We start from the raw sequence: 24,804 nt of genomic DNA, 5'->3' as shown, positions 1-24,804 counted from the left end.
GAAGTGCATGATGGTGCAGCAAGAGAAGGTGGAGATGCTCCAAGTCCCTCTGGCCACAAAGGGTGAAACTCCCTGGGATGGAGCAGGGCAGCCTTTGCTGGAAGGGAAAGTTCTGGAGCTGGAAGCTGTGCTGTGAGTCATTGGCACAGATAATGCACTAAAGACGGGGTGGTGGATGAAGTTCTGCAGGAACAAATGAAAGGCAAAGACAAAGCAGGTCATTCTCTGAGAGCTGCACGGAGCATTAACAAAGGTGGTGAAGAGGATCCTCCAAAAGCCTCTTGTAAACGCGTGGGTCTCCGGATGGCTGCAGTTGGCACTGCCTCCTACCCATGGGTGTCACCTGAAGCTCTGTGTGGGAACACACACACTCCTGCTCCCCATCCAGGTCACTGGGCACCCTGCAGACGTGCTGGTGAGCAGCTCCACATGCTTGGTGGCTGTGTGGGCCCCTCGCTGTCCTGCACTGCTCCCAGCTCCGGGCACGGCGCGTTCCTGCTGGGCTCAGTGCGGTGGAGGTGACCCCGTCCCCTGTAGCAGACAGGGAGCTGCCTTCCATTTACTGCTGCTCTGATTTGCATTTATAGCCCTAGCAAGTGTTCAGGACAAATGGATCTAAAAAAACAATCGATGCCAGTAAGCTGTTATTCTAGAAAGGCCACGGGCATCGCAGTAGACCTTCAGCTTAAAAAGCTTTTGAGGACCTCAGCAGACTTGTGATAAGGTCTCAAATTTCATCCTTATTTTCTGCACTCACGCTGTTCAGCCCTTCAGCTCTGTCCTTCACTCATGTTATCCAATGCCTTCAACCCCTGACCACAAACAAGGACGGGGAATGGGCTGCCAGGTCAGCACTGATGGTGCTTGTGCAGAACAGCATTGGTGCCTGACCTGGTGGGGGGCAACCAGCACAGGGCAGTGGATGGGCTGGGGGTTCTAAGCTCCCTTCCAACCCAAAGTGTTCTATAATTCGTTGATTCTTTACTGTAATTACAATGTATTTTCATTCATTGACCCTGTTTTACTTGTTAACGTGTGCTAATTACTCTAGTTCTGCGTGTTGATAATTGCTTCATGTTATGATAATAGTTTAAAGATCACAAACGATACACAGCACCACATCTTAAGAGCATTATTAACTTGCTCTGTAGCCCACCGAAGAGTTTAAACTCAGTTTAAAGCTCCCATCGCCTGTGTGGAGATAATGTTACAGCTGTGATAAATGTAATAAAATCCTCATCTCCATCCCCCTTCAGATTTCATAGTCAGTGCTTAATTATTCTTTCCCACAACTAAACTCATTCTGGTCTTGCTAACTGAAACAAAAAGCCAATTCATTACACTGTTTGGAACAGCCCAGCAGTGGCCCCGTGCAGCAGCCACACAGCAGCCACTGCTCAGAGCTGCTCTGCTGGCGAGCTGAGAGGTGATGGCTTCATGTTGCACCAGTGCAGGTTCAGGTTGGATGTTGGGAACAATTTCATCTCCGAAGAGCAGTCAGCACTGGCAAAGCTGCTTACAGAGTGGGGAGGCACCATTCTGGAGGTGCTCCAGTGCTGTGGGGATGCGGTCAGTGGACACGGTGGGGTGGGCTGGGGATCAGAAGGGTCTTCTCCAGCCTTCATGGTTCTGTGATTCTGTTGGGATTTGGCAGCCTGGGGAAGTGTGGGTGTTTGGGGAGCTGCTCTGGGCTCACCCCGAGCTGGCAATGTGCTCATAGCTTCTTATTTTAAACCAAGAGCAGCATCTCAGCTTCTGAAGGATGCAAGCTGGTGTAACATTCTCTCATCTCAATTGCCCAAGTTTACAAAGGCTAAAACAAAAAGTTATCAAAACGTATGTATGATTACTGAATGCGTAGCACCACTGGAGTGTGCTTGGCAGTGTGTTCTCTAACCAACAGGAAGCAACAAAAAAAGCAGCTCGTAATAACTGTGATTTAATTAACCCAGATGTGTCCAGTTAAGCAGACCTTCTATGTTCTACTCAGAGCATACTCAATCTTAGTGTATGTTTGTCAGAGGTTTCTTGTTACATTTATTCATGCTACCTTGGGATTTTTATGAATTCCCATTAACCAGCTGTAATTAAACTGTGATGAGGTGTAGCTTTCATCTCTACAAAATACCTAAATTTGGGGGGCACGTGAGGGCTGTGAGTGCACAGTGGCCTCTGCCTGGCTGTGCTCCAAGCAAACGCCTTCTGCTGGGGTGTGCATTGCTCTGGCACAAGCAGTGGAGCACTTGTGTCTATCCTCCTAAGCTGCCACAGTTTGTAGCTCAGGCTGGTAAAGTAGACATGAGACCTGGTTTGGTAGATCTCACAGGGCCCTAAAATGTGGCAGCTTTCATTAGGTACAATTAACAGCAGCTGCTGGCCTCCAGCAGGCTCCTTGCTTACAGCCCTGCGCAGTGCAATGCCTGCAGCCATGCTCCCTCCATCCTGAAAGCAGTCAGAGACCAAAGTAGGACACTTTGCCTTTTTGACATTGGTTTTGTTAAGACCATATCAAGCGTAGCTTCTATTACAGAAGGTGAAAAATTCTGAGAGCAGTGTTAGCTTGTTGGTTTAAAAATAAATGAATAAGGCAGCACCTGATGTAAGCAAAAATCTCCACAGCTAATGCAGAAAGGTCTTCTGCTATTTAAACAAGAAATGCATTTTTGTTTAAATAAAGGAGAGAACAGACTATTTATTACTGTTCAGAAATCTGGATGGCATTAGCAGCTGTGTAAATTAGTTTAACTTAATTGACTTCAGCAGAAATAAACTGGCTCATCTCTGCCGAGAGCTTGGTTACGTGGGACTTAATTGATTTTTGAGCTGATATTTTTATTAGTAGTGATGTTTAGGGTTCAAACAGTGCCCATCAACACAACAGCCTTTTGAGGCAAATGCACTTACTGTATTTGTATAAATTGAGATTGGCAGATAAAAGCCCAGCTATGAGGACTGCAAGCAGCCCACAGAGAAGTGAGGAGTCTCTTTTCCAGAGAGATTCAAACCCACCTGAATGCTTTCCTGTGCAACTTGCTGCAGGAAGCCGCTGTGGAGGGCTTCTCCTTCAGCCCAAGGGCCCTGCAGTGGGTCTTTGCCTGTGGGTTGTGGGCGCTGCCCCCCCAGCAGGGCTGCTGAGCATCCCTGGGCATCACCTCACCCCCATTGGGTCCTGCTGCAGTCAGTGCGAGTCAGGGCTAGGAAGGAAGAAAAAAACAGAGGAACTTTTATCACATCAGTGCTCATTGACTGTATTTATTCTTAAACTGTAAATTCAGTGGCATGCATAGAATGCTGTCTCTGGCAGCAGAACGATGTTCTTTGAGTAATTGCATTATGTACTTCTGTGCTTCCTCGATAAGATGCAATTTGCAGGAGGTGACAGGGAGTTGGTAATCCCAGCACCTCGGAGTGGAGGGGACGGTTCCGATGGAGGGCTTTGGGCTGACCCTGGGGGAGAAAGCCAGGGGAATTGCTATGTGCAGCTTAATAGGGGGACCCTTGCAGTTAACAGCTAGTACCAAAACGGGGAGTGTTGCTTTTCCTCCCAGTCTGCCCTTTGCAGGTAGGCAGCTCAAGATCCTGCAGCTTTGGCTTTTCCCTTATGTTCGGGATCTTGATAGTGCTATGCAGGAGTGACAAAGCCACGCACACACAGGTGGATGTGGGATGTTGTTTTCCCTTTTATCATTACTGTATTAAATGCTGCTACTTTAGAAACAAACATGTGCAATAATTTGGTTGAGAGCCAAGAACAGCATCTGCATTTGCATTCTGTGAATTAGAAAGCAATCTGTTGCTGGAGAGAAGCTTCTTGTTTGCTGGAGCTCAGTGTGCTCTGAGGTATTTTATGAAATAGTGCCTGAAGCTTTTCTTCCCCTATGCCTCAGAGAACAGTGGTTATTCAGGCACTCTGACAGGAGCAGCCCGTAGCTGCTGGTGCTGCTTGCCCTATCTCACTTTGCAGAAACATCTGTCCTGAGATGCACTGGGGAAAACCAAGCCTTGAATGAAGCATTTATTAGTACAGTGTAGCAATGGGGCAGATCAATACAACGGGAAAGGCATTATAACAAAGGTGTGATGACAAAGGGCTGGCATAATAGAGAGGTTCTATAAAGGAAGAAGATTGCTTACCTGCATTAGAAGATTCCAGGCTTACAGAGGAAAGCTCCACCAAAGAGGGATCTCCAACCAGAGATCCTTCCCTGCTGGCAGCCAGCCCTTAAATGAGGTCTAAGAGAGGAGCAGCCAGGCTCCATCCCTTCCTGTCACACAGGTAAATTGCTGCACCTGTGCTCCCAGGGCTGTTGGGTCCTTTCCCAGGTGCTCCATCAGTGGTTCAGGCCACGACTCAGCAGCTCCCATACAATACAGCAACAGAAAATGAAGTTGTTCTGGGTGTGAGGTGTTTGCAGTGAAAGCTTTAAGTATGTCTGCGGTGGTCTGTAGGAGAAATCACATTGTGACACCTGCACACACCCCCAGGCGTGGGGACAGCAGGCAGTGGGCAAGTCTGGGGTACCTGCAGCTCTGGGCAGCAGTGCCAGGGTACTCATCGGCCTCTGAGTGAAAGATTTCTTCCTGACATCTGGCCTTAATCTCTGCTTTTGGTTTATAATTGCTTCCCCCTGTCCTATTGCCTGTGTAAGAAGTCGCTCTCCTGCTGTTCATCAGTTCAGGCACCAAAGGCCACATTGAAGCCTCCCCAGAGCCTCCTCTTTTCCATGCAGAACATCCTCAGCCTCCTCAGCCTTCCTCTCTGCACCTCCTCAGGTGCTGCAGCCTCTGAGTACCCCCTTGCCCTCCCCTGGACCCACTCCAACAGCTCTGTGTCCTTCTTGTGCTGGGGCCCCAGACCTGGATGCAGTGCATATTCTTTGTGAAATGCAAACAGGTGTCTGAACCTGTAAATGGTGCTGTCATGGTGGGTTTTGTGGTCCGTACTGGATAATGCTTTCCCCAGAAACCTGCAAGCAGTCAGCATTTTTAACTTGCAGGAATTGAAAAAGAGATTTTTCTCCATTTCAGATGAAACTTTGAAAGAGCATTGTGGAACAAACCCTGGGGCTCTGCATCTGACCACACGCTCAGCCCAGCAGCAGTGAGTGCAGAGCCTTTGGGTCCTGGCCTGGCTCCAGGCACTTGGGATCCCACCCTGTGCTGGGCTTCCTGTTCCATGAGCAGGTCCTGGTTTCAGTGCTTTTTTTCATCGGCATCCCTGGAGGTTTTGTTTACTTCAGTGCTTTCCTTGCTAACTGTGCCAAGGCATTTAGCTGAACCCTTGTCACGTTGCTTGAGCTAAAATTGAGATGCAAATGCACAGCAGCTCTTCCCATTATTATTATTTTTTTGTTTAGATGTAGAGAGCAGGGATTGGGGACGATAAATCGCTGTAGTTCCCTTCAAGCACATGCTGCTGAGAAACAAACACTAAAACATCAAAATAACACTTTCTCTCCCTCTTCACTCTTTTTCAAGCAAGAATATAATTACAGTGCACAGATCTCACAAGGACACAGATCAAAGCAATTAAGGAATTGCTCTCGGCACTGTGCACAGTGGAAGCACCCAGCACTGCTGGGGCCGGGCCATGGCTGCACCAGCACTGCAGGGCCCTGCAACACAGGGAGCTGGGGGCACTGTCTGCTCCCACTGGCACCTGCTGCAGCCTTGTAACTGCAGGACGGCTGGGAAGGGTGGATCTCTGCTTGCATGGCCTCAATCCAATGTTTTACTGTGGAAAACCATCATTACTGAATGGCACTCTTTGGGATTGGTGCTTTGTCCCAGGCTGCAGCAGGAAAGCCCTCACTCTGTGCTGTGGATGCAATTTGATTGCAAAAAAAAAAAAAAAAGCAGCTTTAAAACCGAAGTTTTTTTCTGAAATGAACAAGAATATTAATTAAAATATGTAATTGTAGAGTTCCTTAGAAAGTAGTGATAGGATGCACAATTGTTGCTCTGATTCCACTTAATCAAGAAAAGAGCCAATAAAACAACACAGTAATCATAGAGGTGCAGACTGGAGGACATACGTCTCTCAAGGACCAAATGTCATTGGCTGCCACTCCATCTTACACAAAGCAGCTGTTTGTGTCTTTTAAAACATGTCTGAAATAGGAAAACCATGAATCCTTCCTCAATCTGAGCAATGCGGAAAGGGCGCAATTTGTGTGCCGTGATTGCATGGAGGCTTAGGAGGGGATTTGAGCTCCTATCTGGGCACCTGCAAAGCTTGAATTCCTGCCATCGCTGCTGGTTGGCTGAAATAAAACACGCCTGCCAGAGAGCTTGGCTGTGCACAACTTCACCTTAGCTATTTTCAGCTATCCTCTGTCTGGTTTAATCACAAATCTCTTCAATGGTGCTGGAAATTGTTCTTCAGCAGCGTGCCCATAACACCACTCTTATCGTAAAGGACTTTTTCGTCACATCCAATCTAAATCTCCCGTTACAGCTTGAAACCATTTTCCTTTGTCCCATCACTCAGACCCTCCTAAAGAGTCTGTCCCCTTCCTTCCTCCAGCCTCAGGGAGAGCAGAACCTCCTTTTCATGCTACCAATGTGAGGTGGCTTTGCTCTAATCAGCACTCGCTGGCTGAGCACTGTTTCCTATTGCCCCCCTGGCTCAGCCCGTGCAGGGCTCTGTACCCAGCTGCTGAATGCCAGCCCCCACAGCAATCTGCGCTGCCAGGTAATGGGGAAGCAGAGCTATGTGCTGTTACCATAATTTCAGGTGCCAAATATTTTACTGTTCATTTGAACTCAAGGCTTTCCTTAACGCTATGTAGGGCTTTGAAGTTAAATAGCAGTTTCATCAGTTGCATGATAAATCGCTTCGCAGAATTTCCCAGGGGACCTAAAATGAAGTTTGTATTTTCCTACCAGAACACAGGCCTCATTGCTGTGATGGGGGGGAGCTCAGGGACCTCTTATACTTCCCCACATTCCAGCTTCCCATGCCAGCACTTCCAGGGCTGCTGTGGGCTGTTGCTGCTTGTCAGTCCTGATTTTAATGTCTGAATGATGCAGTGCTGGCACAGGCTGGGAACGCTTCCCAGGAGCTTTGCCCTGAGGAGAGCCCTCTGCTCTGAGCCCCAGTTGAACCTCCAGCTCTCTCCTCAGCAATCTTTGGGATGGTTTTAGCAGCACATTCAACCTGGGAGAAAGCTCTTGCTCCAAGACAACATCCCAGCGCTGCCAGCAGGCTCATAATGAAGAAATAAAATGGAACAAGCAAAACGCTGCTGTGAGCCTTGCGGTGCCGTGGGGTGCGGGGGGGGGGGGGGGGCGGCTCTGCTGGGCTCCTTGTGCTGGGGACAGCTCTGGGTGTGGGGCTGCCAGGGTGAGTGCAGTGCCTGTGTGGGACAGGGGGGTGAGCAGCACCTGGCACACAGAGCTGGGGGAGAGGGGCCCCAAGAGGTGGGTGCACTCCCAGTGCTGGGTTTGACTCTTACAGTAAACATCCCGAAATAAGGATATTGGAAAACACGTTAGACCAATAACCGTATCATAAATATGGATTTGCACTAAGGTGGATGGATATATCTGCTGAAGTATTTCTTTAAACAAATAAATTCACAGCCTAAATTATTCAATGATTAATATTTGAGCAGTTGCAATGTACACAGAGTTACCTTAATGTGTTTGTAGGCCAAAAGCGGCTCCGTGACACATCGTTTGTGCACTACTTTTTACTGCAGTTAAATATTAAGGAGCTGTCGGTCATGTGCGCTGGGGCCCCATCAATCATTTTGACTCCATAAAGGGGCTCTGAAGCAGAAGTAAATTACTTTGGTGCTTATTTTATGGCTTTCGGATGCAGTGAGAGAGCTGTGAGAAGGCAGAGCGTGTGTGAGCTCCTGGCTGGCAGCGCTCCGTTCCTTTTGCTGCCTTGCCGTGCTGCCTTACTGGTGGGTGGCACTATGCCATGAGCCAGCACTGTGCCCTCACAGCTCAGACAGCCAGCTGTGTCCTGGGCTGCAGCAATAGATGAGGGGTTGGAACTAGCTGGTCTTTGAGATCCCTTCCAACCCAAGCCGTTCTGTGACACTTTGACTCTCTAAGCAGAGCCTGGAGGCACAGCCCCGCTCTGACCTGCTCTGGGCGGCACAGTGCTGCTGCAGACCCGCGGCTGGGCTGTCCCTGCAGCGCTGCCATCCAGAGTTGTGTTCTTCCCAGCTCAGCCTGCCTTGAGATGGGCTCTGCTGGCTTCCAGGCAGAGAAGAAGTGCAGTGACTTCTGAGGAAGCAGCGTGTGCGCGCCGTGCTGCAGCTGAGCCCTGTGCTCCTCTGAGGTCCTTCAGTCAGCAGCAGTGCTCACATTATTCTCACAAGCATAGGATCAGGCTGTGACGGAGCTGAGAGCTCCATTTCCAATATTTCCTCTGGGTCAAAGGACACTTAGTCCCATTTTTCCGTGTTTGATGCTTTCCACATTTTGGCTTGCAGAAAGTCCTTCTGGTGTTATTATTTTGAATACATCTGTAATGCTCTGAGATTTCTTGTGAGAACATTTTTCATCTGCAGAGATGCTGGGTTTATAATCGCTGAGATTTTCTACTTTCTTACGAAGGAGTTATATGGGATTTAATAATGCAGATAGCAGCAGGCACTCCTTAAATGACACTAACACCCTATAGAGTTCAATAGGAGCCACTAAACAATCCCTAAAGAGCTTCTTCATCCTCCACTAGAAACACATTGAAGAAAATTTCTAATAATCTACTTGATTCTGCAGCAAAAGAACAAAAATAACCCTATTTTCTCCTGCAAATGCAGAGCAGAGGCTGGATACGGAAGCAGGGCTTCGCTGTGCCACGGGGCGCATTGACCTGCTCAGCACTGTGCTGGCCCACTGAGTGCCCTTGTTGGAGTGCAGGGTGTGGGTGCCTGCAGCAGCCTGGTGCTTCTGCTGGCAACGCTGTGAGCAAAGTGCTGGGCTGTTCCAAGCTGTGTCTGGAGGGCATCCCGCTGCATGCATTCATTTAATGCGAAAGTGCCTTGCTCTAGATGCTAAAATGGATAAACCACGCCATTCATTTCCTAAAGTTCAATTCTCCACTTATAGGACAGTAAATAAACCAAGCTAACCCACAGCAAGATTAAACTGCGAGATACAGGGTTTAAGGCAAAACCCACAGTGGCTGGGAACGCTTCTCTCATATAAACCACATTTATCTCTACAGAGCAGAAGGCTGTTTTATGAGGTTCAGACAGGAAAAAAAAAAAATAAAAGCTTCCAGAGAGAGTGCCTTGAATAGCTCATAAAAACCAAGTGTGCCCCTCTGGACAGGGCTCTCCCATCCTCCAGAAGTACAGTATCAGCTCCGGGTGCTGAGGGCTCCACTCCCCACTTTGTTCAGTGCAGCTGCCTCAGAGAGCTGCTTCTCAGAGCTGGGCTCCAGATAACTAATGAGCAGCAGCCCTGAAAGGGCCACCTCCATGTGCCCTGATGGCCATGTGGCATCATGTTAGCCAGGGCTGAGCAGTGCGGCCATGGAGCAGTGGGGCCTTGGGGCAGTGGGACCAGCTTGGGGTGGCAGCAGCTGGTGATCAGTTGCTGCTGTGCCAGAGCCATGCAGTGCCAGTCAGAGAAAGCCATTTTTGAAAAATGGAGCTTGCTTCAGTGCTGTTGGAAATGCAGTGCACCAGCAAAGAACGTGAGTTATGCACTGCACCTGCTGTGCTGCGCCATGCAGAGCTCTCTGTGATGCTGAGCACTCCACGGGTGGGAAGCACCCTGCAGACCCTGCTGGCAGCTCTGCACTCAGCTGTCCTCTTGCTGCACTGGTTCCTGGTGACCAGAAAAGCCATTTGGGGACACATCCTTGCGGCGCAGCACTGGCGCATGCGCAGCCGTGTAAATAGCACTGTGGACTTTGTTTTGTCTTCGCATTCAGTGCCTAAAGGCAGCCTATAAGGAAAAGAAAGGGTGATTCTTTACACACAAGTAGTGATAGGATGAGGGGAAATGGCTTTGAACTGAAAGAAGGGAGATTTGGTCAGATGTTAGGAGGAAATTCTTTATTCAGAAGGCGGTCAGGCCCTGGCAGTGCTGCCCAGATTTGGAGGTGCCCGAGGCCACGGATGGGGAGCAATGCAGCCTGAGCTGGGGGGCAGCCAGCCCACGGCAGAGGTGGGGCTGGGAGAGCTGTAAGGTCCCCTTTCAACCCAGCCATTTCATGATGGTTCTATGATATGATCCTATGATTCCATGGTTCATAGCACACCACTGAGCAAACCCATTGCTCACAGCCGTGCCATTCCTGCTGTGTCCTTCTGGATCCTGGTGGCTGCTGGGCCCTGTATGAGTGCTGCCATTGCCAACACATCATCCAAGTATGAGTTTGTTATTTTTTCTGTCTGCAAAAGCAAAGAGAAATTCCTAATTTCTCTTTAGAATCTGCGATGCGTCTTTGGACAACCCTTTCCCATACTGTAATAAAAAAAAATGGGCTCCTCTTCCCCTCCTGCCTTTAGCACCATGCCACTGTTACTGCTTGGGTGTCCTTGGAGATGTTGGTCCAGCTGCCCAAAGAGATGTTGGTGCCATTTGGAAACCCAAAGAGGAGGCAGATATATTTGTTCAGTAACATCAGAGCTGCCACTTTGGAAAGCTTTGCAAGCAGAAATCCAACAAGAGACTGAGGTGCCCCGTCCCTGAAAGTTTGGAATCCACAGCTGCACATTTGGCCGTTTCTGCCCATGAAGCAGAGGGTTGCCAGCAGGCAGACTGCTGGGCTGCTCTGCTTATGCGTCCCGAGAGCTCTCTGCACTGATGGCACCTGCAGGAGGTGAAGGGATCCACACAGATCATTCCACATTATGTTCAAAGTAATGACGAGTCTTAAAATAGCTCTCAATTAGCAATTGATTGCAATTAATTGGAACAACATAGATTGACATGATGCCTTCATATCTCTAGAGCATTTATCTGTTATGAGTCCTAATTTTTAAAAATTCAGAAACTGTGGCTCCCACATTATCATAACCATCTGTTGGCAATTTGCAGCATAAGTCTTCCAGAAGCAGGACGCCCGTGTGCTTTGTCTTTGCTAATTAAACAGGTTCTAGAAGGGGCTCAAGATCAAATGTAAATGGTGAAGGGCAGAACAAAGGAAAACATGGGAGTGAGTTTCCACCTGCATGTGTGCAAATGCATGTATTTATACGTGTGCATCTCTTGGTGTTTTGCAGCAGCTCAGGGCAGGCAGTGCCCGCAGTGGGGCCATGGTGCCCTGTGGCACTGAGCCGGCTCTGAATGTTTGCATTATGCACTCAGGGAGTCTGGAGCAATGCTCCTGTGGGTAATTCTAAATTTAGGGCACTGAGAGGGATGTTGTTTCTGATTGGTTAGCCTGGATGGTTTTACCTCTGTTTTAATTAATGGAGGATTTTAACTCCTTTCTCAATAGATAGCAGGAGCACGTTGGCGCTGAATGTCTGAGGATTCCATCCACCTTCCACCTGCACTGCATCGCTGGGCTCTGACCTGGGGGTCTGCATCCTGCTGGATGCTCCGCCTCCGTACCCTGCGGCAGGGCAGCCCCTGCTCCTTTATTCCAACTTCACTTTCCAGAACTCGAGTATAAATTTTAAGCAACAGGATTGTATTAAGATAAAATATTAAAACCATAGTAATAAAGATACAGAGCAGTCTTACACGGGTGGAGGCAGGGCTGGATGTAAGGGAAGATGTAGTAATGGCAGCTGCTGATTCCTGGTGCACCCAACTTAAACAAGGGGGAAATGTTTGAGAGAGGGCAGGAAGAGTAAATGCTATTGGTGGAAGAAAACTTCTGCACCATTTTTTCATTTCACTGTAATTCTCTTGGAGGAAGATTAATGCCACAGTCCTACTGGCCAGATATTGTTTCCACTTGCAGTATTTGGAAAGGAAAGGGACTGCATTTCAAGCACAGTGTTATAGGGAACAGGAGGTTTGGATTGGATGTTAGGGACAATGTTTTCTCCAAAAGATCAGCAGTGATCAGTGATCAAAAGTGATCAGCAGTGGCACAGCTGTCCAGGGAGGGGGAGGTCACCATGCTGAGGCGTCCATAACGTGGGGATGTGCACAGGGGGACGTGGCTGGAGGACATGGTGAGGTGGGCTGGGCTGGCAGTCTGAGGGGTCTGTTCCAACCTGAACGGTACTGTGCTTCCACGACCATGGGAGCACTGATAAATGGCAGCATGCTGGGAGGCTGATGTGCGTGCGCAGATTGGGGCTGTGTCATCCTGCACATGGTTTGGCCCCACACAGGGACCTCAGCAAACGTTGCTGCTTTTGCACCACATCAGAAAACGTATATGGTAAAAGCACATTACAGACAGAACTTCAAAAGCATTAAAATGGATGGGGAAGGAGCCAGGTACTATGTGGAGAGCAGCTCAAAGCCCAGTGGTGAGTTTGGCAGTGAGCAGGATGTGGGGGAGAGAAGACAGCTCGGCCAGTGCCGGCCAGAGCGCAGATGAGCATATTCAGAGCAATGCTGTCACTGCTGGGGCCTCCCCTGGTCTGTTTGTCTGAAGGGTCCTTGGTCCAAAATGCACATGAATCTGCCGTGCATCCATCCTGCTGCCAGTGCTGGTACCAGAGCCAATCACTGCATAGCATTTGTCGTTGTTCCTGAGCTTTACCTTGGTGATTTTATTTGGACAGAGGTATTTTCCGCTGATCTGGCTAGCTTACCAACTCAGAACGTATTTATTAAAACACCGATTAGACCTCAGTCTCTCATCAATCACAACACCTTTAATTCATGCACGGATGCAGAACCCATTATGAGGCTCTGTGTGTGTGAGGATGAGTGATTTACATCAAATTGTCACTGGGCCACCATCGCCTGTCTGAAGGCCTGGGCCATCCAGGCTTTATTGACCTGCCAAATAATGTGCGGTAGTTTCCAGTGCCTCAGCCCTGGAGCTGGGAGGGGAAGGAGTGAGATGTGAGGCACTGGGCTGAAGTTCTACTGAGTGGCTTGGTGTCATGGTGGGGGTAGGCTGGAGGCTGGCCTTGGTGATCTTAGTAATCTGTGGCAGCTTCCTTCCGAAATATCACAACATTATGAGTTTTATAGATCTGAAACTAAAAAGAAAATTGACTGTACGTAGTGTGGTATTAAAACTAATATTGTAAGATAGATGTCAAAAAGAAGGGAGGTGGTGAAGAGCTGAGTGCTTTCCCAGTGCAAATGTCATCAAAGTCACCGTCTGCTTTTGGAATACTGCAGCTCCAGGAGGCAGTGCCAGTGGCAAGGACTCACCCATGGAGAGCCCATCCTGTCAGCCCTGCTCACCGGGAACCGTGGGCTCAAGGCTGGCTCAGGGGCTCCTGCTCTTGCTGGGCCACGTGGAGATGTGGCCCTGGCACTGTCTGTGTGTTCACACCACACTGCTGTGGGGTCCCTTGGGGACTGGTGGCACTCGCACCTGAATAATTGATGTTTTGGTGAGCTGGCACAAATCGCGCTTCTCGGAGCCCACACAGGTGGGCAGCAGATGCCCCGTGTGCTGCAGCCATGCTACGGGGTGGCGTTGGAGCATGGCAGCACTTCAGAGCAGTATGGCTGTGCTGGGGGACAGGAGCAGGAGGAGCACCATGGGGCCACGTGCCCCATGCTCAGGTTGCAGAATTCCAGCTCTGTGTCTGCCATGGGCTGTGCGGTGCTGGAATTGGTGTCTGTGCACCATTTCTAACAACAACCAAAATCAGCAGGAAACCCACACATTTTCACTGCTTTCAGTCTGAAGGCCCCGTGCACATCTCGGACCACGAGTGCTCCCTGTCCATGGGGTTGCTGCATGCAGCAGCTCAGGTTTCCCATTCCCAGCTCACAGTGCATTTGCTCTAAGAGGGAGAGGAGAAGCATGCGACGGATACTTGTGTGTCACACATCAGAGGCTTTGCTGCTGCTTCAGAACCTTCTAATAGTAATTATACTTAAGGCAGTAGGAGAGAAATGTTCTAAGATCAGGGAGAAAGGCAGCAGAGCCGGGCTGGGATTAATGAGTCCCTTTTATCCCAGCATCACTGAGCAGGCAGACGGTAATTACCGAGGTGCGCGGTCACACCGGTGCAGTGTGCACATCTCTGCAAGGACAGGGGCTGCCGGGGGGCCTGCTCTGCCCTGCACTGTACTGTGCATGGGGCATCTGGCGTGTGCCTCTGCTCGGGAGCACTGGGGGTGGCAGGGCTGCCCTGTGTGGGATGAGACGTGGGCACAGGGGCTGCATGGTGGAAGGTTCTATGCCTCTGTCACTGCCAAGCAAATGATGAGAAATTTCAGTTTGGCCATTATTGACTTTCATCAGACAAGACAAAGAGCAGGTCTTGAAGCAAGCCTTGAATTCAGTTCAGGCACAGGGACACAGACTGGGAGACTCCTCCACTGTTGAGCAAGAAGCAGACAGGAGGAGGCTTTCAGCTGTTTGTTTCTTTCCCCATTTATACCCATGATGTGCATTGTGCTTGGGCTGCAAAAGGAATGGCCTGAGGGCAGAGTGCCCCAGAGCCGCGCTTTGCTTCCCAGACCTCCAATTTGATGATTCTGGGATTCTATTTAGGGACATGATTCAGAGGGTGTGACAGTGATGTGTTGGGGTTGGGCTTGGTGATCTTGGAGATTTTTTCCAGTCTTTATGGTTCTGTGATTCTGTGATGCCGAGTCGAGGCCTTTGGAGAGGGCTCTGTTTATCCTTCCTGCTGCAGGGTGGATGTCAGTGATGCAGCCTCCAATTCAGCATTATGGCTTTGATTTGTTACTTTCAGAAATAACAAGTAGTTCCGTTGGATCCAATGAAAGCACGAAGCTGCAGTGAGCACAGGCTGCAGTGACAGTGAGCAGTGCCCTGGGCAGGCAGTGGCATTCCCTGCATGCTTTGTTCCCATCAGACCACCGCACTGTGCTAATGCTCTGTGCCACTGGACACCCATGTGGCTCCAGGCAGTGCATGCAAGGAGTGCAGTGAGCAGGACTGTGCATAGGGCCTCGGTCACTGCAGCCATCAGCCCCGAAAATTTCAGTTTTCATGGAGTTGCTTAACCACCTCCCTGCACCGTCAGCAAATCCGTTTCTGCTGAGCATCCCAAATGTGCCCAGGGCACGGAGCAGTGCCATCAGTGGGTGGCCATGGGAACTGTGGCACTGATGGCCCTGAGGGCTCCACTCCAGGGGAACCGTGGGCTCAGGGAGCTGCTGCAGGCTCTAACCACGCTCTCTCCCTCCAGGTGAGCCGTCCCGCTGGGCCTCGTCTCACTGCGACTGCTGCTGCAAGAATGGCAAAGGCGAGAAGGAGGGTGAGAGCGGCACATCCTGCAACGAGCTGTCGACGTCCAGCTGTGACAGCCAGTCGGAGGGCAGCTCCCCACAGGAAACCGTCATCTGCGGCCCCGTCACGCGACAGCCCAACATCCAGACACTGGACCGCCCGGCCAAGAAGGGCCCCGTGCTGCTGCTGCAGCACTCTGAGAGCCGGCGCAAGAGCGACCTGCTGCGGACGCTCACCTCGGGCTCCCGTGAGTCCACCGCCGGCAAGAAGAAGGCAGTGAAGGAGAAGCTCTCCATCGAGGAGGAGCTGGAGAAGTGCATCCAGGATTTCCTCAAGATCAAAATCCCAGACAGGTTTCCAGAAAGAAAGCATCCCTGGCAGTCGGAACTGCTGCGGAAGTACCACCTATAGGTGGGATGATTCCCGTTGCTGTTACAGTGGGATCCGCAGTGATACGGAAATAATTCCCGATAGTAATTATGTGTTAGGTCACAAAAAAACAATCCATCTCTATAGAACTGCCTAATTTGCCTATCTCACCTTAATCATTTATAGTCGTAGGGTAATGATATTTTTCCAGTTGTGGAAGCACAATGACAAATGTTTTTCTTTGTCAACTCTGAGTCTTACACAAGCAGAGTACCTTAAGGGCACGCAGGGCCGGCAGTGCACCCTGCTTTGCTCTCTGGGGGTGTGCAGCTCCGTGCCTGGGGGCAGCAGGGCTTTTGGGAGCACTGTGCCAGGACAGCATTGCCTTCAGCGCCTGGGTGTGGGTGTGCATAGATATATATGTGTGTATATACATCTCCGTGTGTATATATGTGTATATATATCAGAATACATTGCTGGCAGATTGGCTCCCTCCTGATCACTGCAGTTTCTCAGGAAAGAGCACTGTCAGCTGCAGTGGATGGTCGGCTCTTTGCAGTCTCTGAGGGCTGCAGCAGAACCCCCTGGCTCTGTCTCTTTCTCCCTTCCCCTTTCTGAGGCACCATGAATGCATTTCCCCGCAGACAGGGACAGGGCTCTCTGTAGCTGTGTTCCATGTGGTTCTGGTGCTGTCTCTCCATTGTCCCTCGCCCCTGCTGTGCCCCCAGGCTGTGTGGGGGCCATGGGCTCAGCCCATGCTGGTGGCGGGGCAGGCACAGCAGGCTCCCATCTGGTATGGAAGCAAATGCTGGAGATGATCGGCCTAATGAGACGGGCTTAATGCTCTGACTGGAAGGGAATGGGTCTCTGGGTCAGCAGCTGTGTGCATTCCAGAGAACTGGAAATGAACTGCATGGAGTGTCCTAGGGGCTGTTGTGGCACTGCTGCAGGGGGAGAAATGAGCACTGAGGTGCTCAGAGAAATTATTCACTGTCAGACAGCACAGAAAGAGTGAAACATACAGATATGGGGCTGGCTGGAATGGGCAGCTTGTCTCAGACCTATGTAGCGTCATCCAGGCTCCAGAGCTCCTGAGTTTGAGTCCGCTGTGGGAAATGATGTCAGTGTGCACAGATTATCTCTGCTGATCCTAAGGCGGTTTCAGTGAGGGGCTCCTCTGTGCTTGCAGGGCTCTGTTCTTCCCAAATTGGGGAGCTTTTGTTTTGCCAGGCAGATCATAAGGGCTGTGTGAACAGAGCATCATACCCATGGAGGTATGATGCTGCAGGAGGGTATTGGTGAGGGTGAGCACAGACCTATGTGGACCAAATAATTTTTTCCCCCCTATACTTTTCCCCTCTATTTTTCTCCTATATGCACCACAAAGATGCTTTACAGCGCTCCAGTGGACAGTCTGTGGGGTTTTAGCTCCAGCCTGGGAGTTGGTTTGTTCCTTTCTTCTCAAAGCTGTGTGCAGAGGGCAGTGCTGGGCTGCCTGGTGCCGGCAGACACTGTGGTAGCTGGGACCCCCCCAGTGCCCCCCAAGTGCTCCCAGGCCCAGGAGGGAGCCCCTCCCCCCCCCCCCCGCCCCACAGCACTGCTGCATGCGGTGTTCTGAGTCCCTGACATGTCAGCCCCATGTGTACCATGGTACAAACTACTTGTCCAGTCCTATGGATAGATTATGCCCCCGCGGGGTTTTGTAGATTAATAGTAAAAGAACAACGATGACAACAACAACAACAACAACAAAAAGCACTTTTAAATTATTTATATTATGAAAAGACATTCTTTATTTTTCTTGGCATCGATATCACTTAGCTACAAATCAGTTTGTAAGGACGCTATTGCAGATTTTAATCTATAGCAATGACCAAGCGCGGGATGCGGCTCTGGGGGCCGTGGTGGGGCGGTGGGGGCTGCGGGCTGTGCCTCCCGGCCCCGCTCCCCTCCCAGCCCGGGCCTCCCAGGGCACGCAGTGACTCCGCTGCGGCGGGGTCCATCTATTGCACATCGACGTAGGTTAAGTGGCACCCACCGAATTACCTCTTCTACTCTCCGACGTGGTTCACTTGTATATAAGTGTAATGTCAACTTGTTTACAGGTTACTTTGTGCTTAATCGTGGAAGAAAAAAACTAAAGTTTTAACGACAAAATGTAAAGGAACCGATGTGACTGGAAGGTGTTTAACAGTGAATGTGCTTAACGCAGTATAGACGTCATCGGTTGTGGTCTCACACGAATGCATGTATCTCCGTGTCGTCAGTCCCACCAGTGAGGTTATTGGCAATATTCTGCGGTCTGTGAATAGCAAATACGCATACACTGCTGTGACTCTGACAAATATAACTCAGTTACTGTTTCTACTGTGGTATGTTAAAAAAAAAAACAACAGGAACAACAAAGTAGCTTTTAGCCTGCTGTATTTCCCTGGGACAGATAGGGAGAGAGCATGGAACTGGGGGGAAATAGCAGTGCCTGAGCACAGCCTGGGGGCGGGGGCTGCGTCCCTCTGGGGAGGTGCTGGGGGTCAGGGAGGGGGTGGTGCTGTGGCAGAGAGCTGAGTTCTGCCTTAGGAGCCCGATAAGCACAGTGTGGTGGTGCAGGAATGGTCCTGCATGCGGGGGTGTCAGCTGTGTGCTGGTGGGAGCGCAGCTCTCGGCGCTTTGTGTCAGGGCTGAGACCTGCAGCTGCTCAGCGCCGCTCTGTGCACACGCACTGTGAGTGTGCAGGCAGGGCTAAGTGAGTCGGTGCCCTTCACCCACCACATACACACACAGAAATGCACAACGGGTGCCCCCATGCCTCCTCGCCTGCTGTGATTCCACTCTGCTCCATGTGTACCAGGTCTCTGCAGAATGGGGATCACTCTCCCCCAACATTTTTTGTTTTGCCCCATTTGTACCCACAAGAAACTGAAGGCAGCACAGAGCAACGGTGAGCTGCAGCCCTCCTCCCTCCACCTTAAGAGATGGGAGCACCGCCACAGCTGCAGCTCATCTGGAGCAGCTGGTACTGCATCGGGTTCACCTGATGGAGCATTCCAAAGAGCACCACGACGCAGCTCTCCTGTGTCCTGCGAGGCACCCTGTGAGGGGAAGGCTCTGTCACATTCGCTGGCCGGGGCAGCTGCTGGAGCTGGGAGCAGCCCTCTGCTGTACCCCCCTGCAGGGCCCTCCGGGTGGCAGCCACTGGACGTGGGTTTCTGTTCATGCCCTCCCTGCACAGTTTCTCAGAGTCACTGCTCTGCACCAGCATGACTCCAATGGGGTTAGCAACGCTGGGACAGAAGAGCTTGAAGAGCAGCAGCTGAGCACCTGTGTGCTGCTTGTTCCAGGAGAAGGGTTTTTAAATTACTGTTAGTCTTTTGTACTTGCCTGTTCCTCAGCAGAGCCCATTCTGATGGCACCTCCTGCACCTGCACCTCCCACACTGCTGCATTTCCTACATCCTGCACTGCTGCACTTCCCATACTCCTGCACTGTTGCACCTCCTGCACCGCTGCACTGCTACACTGCTGCACCTGCACCTCCTGCACTGCTGCACCTCATGCTACTGCACCTCTTGTATTGCTGTACTGCTGCACTGCCTGCACTGCTGCCTGGAGCAGCACTGAGGAGCACCGTGGGCTCATCTTCGGGGAGGTCTGTCCAGAACCCGGTGCTGCTGTGAAGTTCATTGGCTGTGCCACAGGGTCTGGGGCTGCGGGGCTGTGTGCATGAGGAGCCACTCGGTGCTGCAGAACAAAGCCAATTAGCAGGGCTCCAGCTCCCTGATAATAATTCTTGGGAGAAGAGGAACTGTTCTGGAATACATTATTGTCTTCATTTCTTTTCATGTGCAAAGAAATAAAAAGCTTGCCCTTCACTGGCAGCTGGGATGAGGACAATCCAGTGGTAATGAGAAGCCCTACTCAGAGGCAGTTCTGCCCTCTCCCTCCCAGCACACAGAAGGGTTTGGGGCTTCTGATCACCTCCCACCTACCCTGATGCCCACATGTGCCAAGGGGCAGCAGCACAAAGCCCCACAGTGCTGGGGGCTGCACTGCCTGGGGTACAGAGCAAGAGCCTCACACGGGATGGAAGTGAAGGAGCAGAGGCTGTTCAGATTGCAGTACCTGGATGATAATTACTGCAGACTTAATTACCTCCCATACACACTGCACAAAGTGCATGGGAGGTAGGAGTGGTGTCCTTTGATACCAGCTGGTGTCAGAAAATAATTTTAATCTGCCTTACAACTATATAATTAAAAGCACTTATATACAGACGTATCTGCACACACACGTGTATCTCTTTCCTATGCTGATGGACCCACGGCCGTTCTGCCTGGTGGTGGCACTGACCCCCATGGCCGAAGCAGTGGGGCTGAGTTACTGCTGTGCCCCAACACAGAGCAGTGAGCACAGCAGCGCCCAGAGGAGGAGGAGGAGAAAGAAGAAGAGGCTGAAGCTCCTCTGAGGGGGCGGGGAGATCTGTAAATACAGCAGGTTAAAGGCTGGCAGTGTGACTGCAGTCTGTATTTCAAGGAGATGTTTCCCATGTTTTGTAGTATCGTTTATTGGTAAATAAAAACCAACCAAAGACAAAGAGGCGTTGGGTGCTGTGTGTGACCCAGCCCAGGCCTGGACACAGGGAGAGAATCCCCATGGTGTGCAGTGTGTGTCCTCCAAATGAGGGGAGGGAGAGCCTGGCTGCAATCCGGAGTCCTCCCCCAGCCCGTAGGGAAAGCTGTGCTGGCAGCAGCCGTGGGGTGGGAGGCAGAGGCAGCTCAGCTGCTGGGTGGTGGGAAGCAGAGGGCAGTGGGTTCATAGCTCCACAAAGCGACACCACTGTGCATAAAGCAGCCACGGCCCAAAGAGAAGCTTGGGAGCAATGGTTCCATTGGAGACGTGGTGGGAAGGGGCTGGCTGTTGGACTTGATGATCTTAGAGGTCTTTTTCAATTTTAATGATTCCATGACTCTTAACACTGAAGTCCTTCAAATGGAATCCACACACATAAAGCACCCCTTTCAATGCCAGCAGCTCTATGATTCCATGCAACCCCCTCAGGCACTGCTTACAGCTCAGCACCCACCAGTGCAGCTGGGATGGGCATCTCCTGGCCCAGCACTCGGGGTCAGGCAGCTCCAGGCACTGCAGGAGCGGGGCGGTCACTGCTGCCCAGAGCTCTGCGCAGCACTGAGGCTCACCAGGCCAGAAAGCTTGAATATTCAGGAAGGAGCACAGCTCAGCGAGCAAGTGGGGCATTACTTCTGGTCTCTGTTTCTGCCTCGAGAACTGCCTGTGCATTTTCTGTTTATTAATGAGTGAATAAACTCATAAACAGCGTTATTTCCCCTCCATCAGCAGCAGGCAAGCTCTCCGTGCCCAGCACCATGTCAGACTGCAGCTCCCAAGCACTGCTGTGTGGGCTCTGCCAATCACAGCCCCAGTGCCCCCCCAGTTTGGCAGGGGAGCAGGGGCGGCCCCCCCCCACGGCCCCCCCCCCCCAGCAGGTGAGCACAGAGGCCTCGTGCAGGGAGTTCAGCCGGCGCTCTGTGCTCCGAGCACCGCAGACCCCTGCAGGCACCACGGGGAGCTGCCGCTGTACCGTGCTGGGGCCAAAAACCGAGCAGCACTGCCCCGCCCCCAGCGCACCCACGCTGGTGCTTAATCATAATAAAATAAAGGTTTTGCTTTGATTTCTTCCATCAGGATAGCCATCCCCCTCTGAGCTTCGCCCACCAGCTGGTATCCAGTCTTTCAGAGGTTCCTGTGCTTTTAAAGTTAATGGAGTGCTTTGTTATGGCAGGACCTGGGTGCTGAACCCAGCTGCAATCAGGTAATTGATTTGCTCCTTCAGGTGGCTCCTATCAAATTCCCTCACATCTCCCAGTACGTGGTGTAGCTCTGGGCTCTTCTGTGGGGATCAGGGCTGTTGAGTGGCTGAGTTCTGCTGCTCTGTCCTCGCTGCTGCCTGGGAGCTGCTCCTGCACTGCTCTAGGATGCCCACGTTCAGATCTCTGTAAGTTCTGTGGTGCTGTTTCTCTCTCCGAGGGGATGTGCTGGGTGGGCTCCTCTCTGCTGCCCTTCCTCCTCCAAGCAGAGCCCATTGTCAGCCTGCAGCTGCATCTCAGCAGTGTTACAACTGATAATCTCCTCTAAGTTAAACCTTCAAAGGCATCCCAAGCCATGTGTTTAAATGATAGCAGAAAAAAATTCCCCTAACTCCTTAAAGTTAATGATCTTCATTTTCATTTCCACATATTTCTCTCCATATAATAGCCAGGTGCTAAATCTTCATGAGATTTTTATAGTTTCACTGAAGGAATATTTGCATAATTATTAGTGCATAATCTACTTTAATAGTCCCCTGATTTTACTATTAGAGCCAAGCGTGCGGTGTCAGCTCAGGGCCCTGGGCACACAGCTGCCTGCACACGCAGTGCTGTGCTGCTGGAGCAGCGCGTGCCAGCCCTGCTGTGCTGCGATGTGGGGCCACGGCTGGGCCATAGTGAGGGGAAGGGGAAGTGAGTGCCATGGGGCTGGATGTGCTACAGACACAGGCAGAGCAACGGCTGCCCCAGATGGATCCCAGGGGGTGTCTGAGCCTTTGGAAGGGGGGAGATGCATGTGGTGGAAACCACGACCTTCCCTTGGAAGGATGGGGCCACTGGCTGTGTCTAATCATCATGGACGTACAACCCTTTGGTCGAGAGCTGCTTATACTAACGAGAGCAGCTTGGCCGTTGATATTATCTGATTAATTAAGGACAACCATTCTCCTTGGCAAGCTGGCAAGAGGAGACCTGACTGGCTCGTCCTTAGATGACCACGTATGGACAAATGCAGGAAGGGTACTCCTCAAAGCAACCACAGAGGTCTCCTAAGAGCCTGCAAGCACAGACAGCCAGGAAGCAGCCAAAAGGGGAGGGAGCATCATGCTGCCCATCCCTGTGAAGTTGTCACGGTAGGTGTTCCTTCTGTGTTACACGGCTGGAATACATGGGAATTTAAAGTATGAACATAGAGGAAAGACCTGCATCATTGTGATTGATGTGGGGAAACTTCCAGAGGCACCTGGGCCCAAACTCAGTGATATCTGCTGTGTGTGGGCACTGCTCAGTGTGCAGTGGGTGCCGTGCTCAGCAGCTCTGCGGGCAGCATGGAGCAGTGCGTGGTGCAGGAGGTGCTGTGGCAGCCACAAATAGACTGCAGCTCCTGCCTGCCCCTTTTGGAAGCTTCCCCACTGAGGCTGACGTGAGAACACAGAGAAAGCATCTCCTAAAATAAGCACAGTGAGGTGGGGGTGCTGTGATGACAGCGATTGTATAGGGAGGAAACAGAACTTCTAAGACAAGACACCAACCTTCTGATATCTTCCAGCCAGAGTACACTCTCTCGTAAGATGTTATTTCCAGATATTTTTCAGACCATTCTCATAGAGTCTGGTAAATGTTCCTTTCCTTAGGGCTTGTCAAGGACAGAGGTGGTTGACGCTGTGCTCAGAAACAGACAGAAATGTTCAGCACAGCAGCTCCCCATTGGAGTGATGACGTAGAGCTAATCTAGACCGAACACTAGCTTTTAATATTTAAAATTCCAACAAAAGCAATCCAGGTGTAAATCATAATAAATCATACCTCCTCACAAAAGCCAGAGCCAAGACTTTCTGATTCATAAAAGCTGGAGAATAGATAATAAAAACATCTCAAAATATGCAGGTAACGGTGTGGTGAGATACAGTCTTGGGACAAATTATTTGTCTGCACTGCTTCTGACAGTGTTGATATCCACTTGTTGGTATCTTCAGTCAATAGAATCGTGTTTAATGGATGCTCCCTGGGTTGCTCAGGCTGCCCCATATCCCCACTGGGGGACTTCAGCCACTGACTCCTGCAATGACCCCATTAGGGTCATGCGGCTCCAAGTGGGGATGGGGAGGTCGAATTCATCATCTGATGGCGTGCTGCTCCATGCCTCTCAGTTATTTCAGAAGATGCTGTGTGACACCTACATGTGATGCTCTGTGGCCGTGCTGTGCCTCAGCTCTCCCATGGGCTCGGTAGGAACTGTACCAGCCGGGAGCACCTCTGTGCTGCTGACATCATCACCGTGCTGCTCTGAGACCCCATGTGGAACACCAGGTCTGCTCTTGCACGACAGCTGACAAACAGCATTCCCTGTTATCCTCCCGGCTTGATGCAGGCAACAACAGCAGAAGTCAGGGTTTTTTTTTTAACGGGACCTGTCAGAATAACATGATAAAATGTTGCTGTCATCTCCCAAAATTGTGCCTACTGTAATCTTGAAGTTTTTTCAACAGTTTTGATGGTACCTTATTTCCATAATAGCAGATAAACAACCATGTAGCACAGGGCTATAATTTCATTGATTGTTCCTGGCAACCTTGTATGCTGTGACAGCTCCTGCAGCTCGAGTGATTTGTCACTTGGATCTCAAGATGATGCAGCCCTCCGTCTTACATGGGCCCATGCTTTATGCACAATCCACTGACATTTCCCTTCCCCAACACAAAGGCGACATGCTGCCTTGTTTCCCTGCTGCCTCATTTCCTTGCTGCCCCAGCAGTGCCCACTGCCCTCACTGCACCCGGAGTCCTCCTGGGGACTGCAGGGATGTGTGGGTGCAAAGTGGGAGCGCCGCCTCTGCCTGAGAGACAAACGATCCTGTCCTCCTTTGTGAGCAGTGCAGCTGTAAGAAATTGGGAAATAACTTCAGGATAAATAGATTTATTGGTGCAATTTGGCTTTGCGTGGCTGGAATGCTGTGTTTGTAAAATATTTATCGTTTTCCTCTATGGTGATGGAATGAGAACCAGTTGCACAATGTGTGGGTCCTCATTAGTGCAATTCCACATGCACGTCTGTGTTCTGCCTCCTCTTGTCCCTTCATTAAACTTTCCCTTGTGATAAATTGACCTGGATCGTTAGTTAATGATTGTCTCTTTAGTATAGAGTCAGATTCCTCGAGTTAGCAGTGCAGTTTGCACATCTCAGACTGTGCACAAACCTGTATGCGTTTGCCTGCTCCATATTTAAGCCATTCCGCTATTCATCCCGAAGCCCATCAGAACAGATAATAAAGCACTTCGTGAACAGATGTGCCACTTACTCATCTAGCTCTACAATGATAACGAAGAAAATTTAATCTGGA

At 50.7% G+C, this 24,804-nt stretch overlaps 1 protein-coding gene across 2 annotated transcripts in view; it reads left to right on the top strand.

The window, feature by feature from the left end:
- Nucleotides 1-16,576, top strand: part of KCTD16 (potassium channel tetramerization domain containing 16) — a 37,176-nt gene extending 20,600 nt beyond the window's left edge. For both annotated transcript variants that reach the window (XM_042881796.1, XM_042881794.1), the window contains one exon: nt 15,234-16,576. In XM_042881796.1, coding sequence (XP_042737730.1) covers nt 15,234-15,685 — 452 coding nt within the window. In that variant the 3' untranslated portion in view covers nt 15,686-16,576. The remainder of the gene's footprint in view (nt 1-15,233) is intronic.
- The last annotated feature ends 8,228 nt before the right edge of the window (nt 16,577-24,804 follow it).

The sequence above is a fragment of the Lagopus leucura genome, unplaced genomic scaffold, assembly GCF_019238085.1.
Source record: "Lagopus leucura isolate 7727_CA_CO unplaced genomic scaffold, USGS_WTPT01 Super-Scaffold_100030, whole genome shotgun sequence".
NCBI classification, from domain to species: Eukaryota; Metazoa; Chordata; class Aves; order Galliformes; family Phasianidae; genus Lagopus; species Lagopus leucura.
This window is presented reverse-complemented; position numbering and strand designations above follow the sequence as displayed.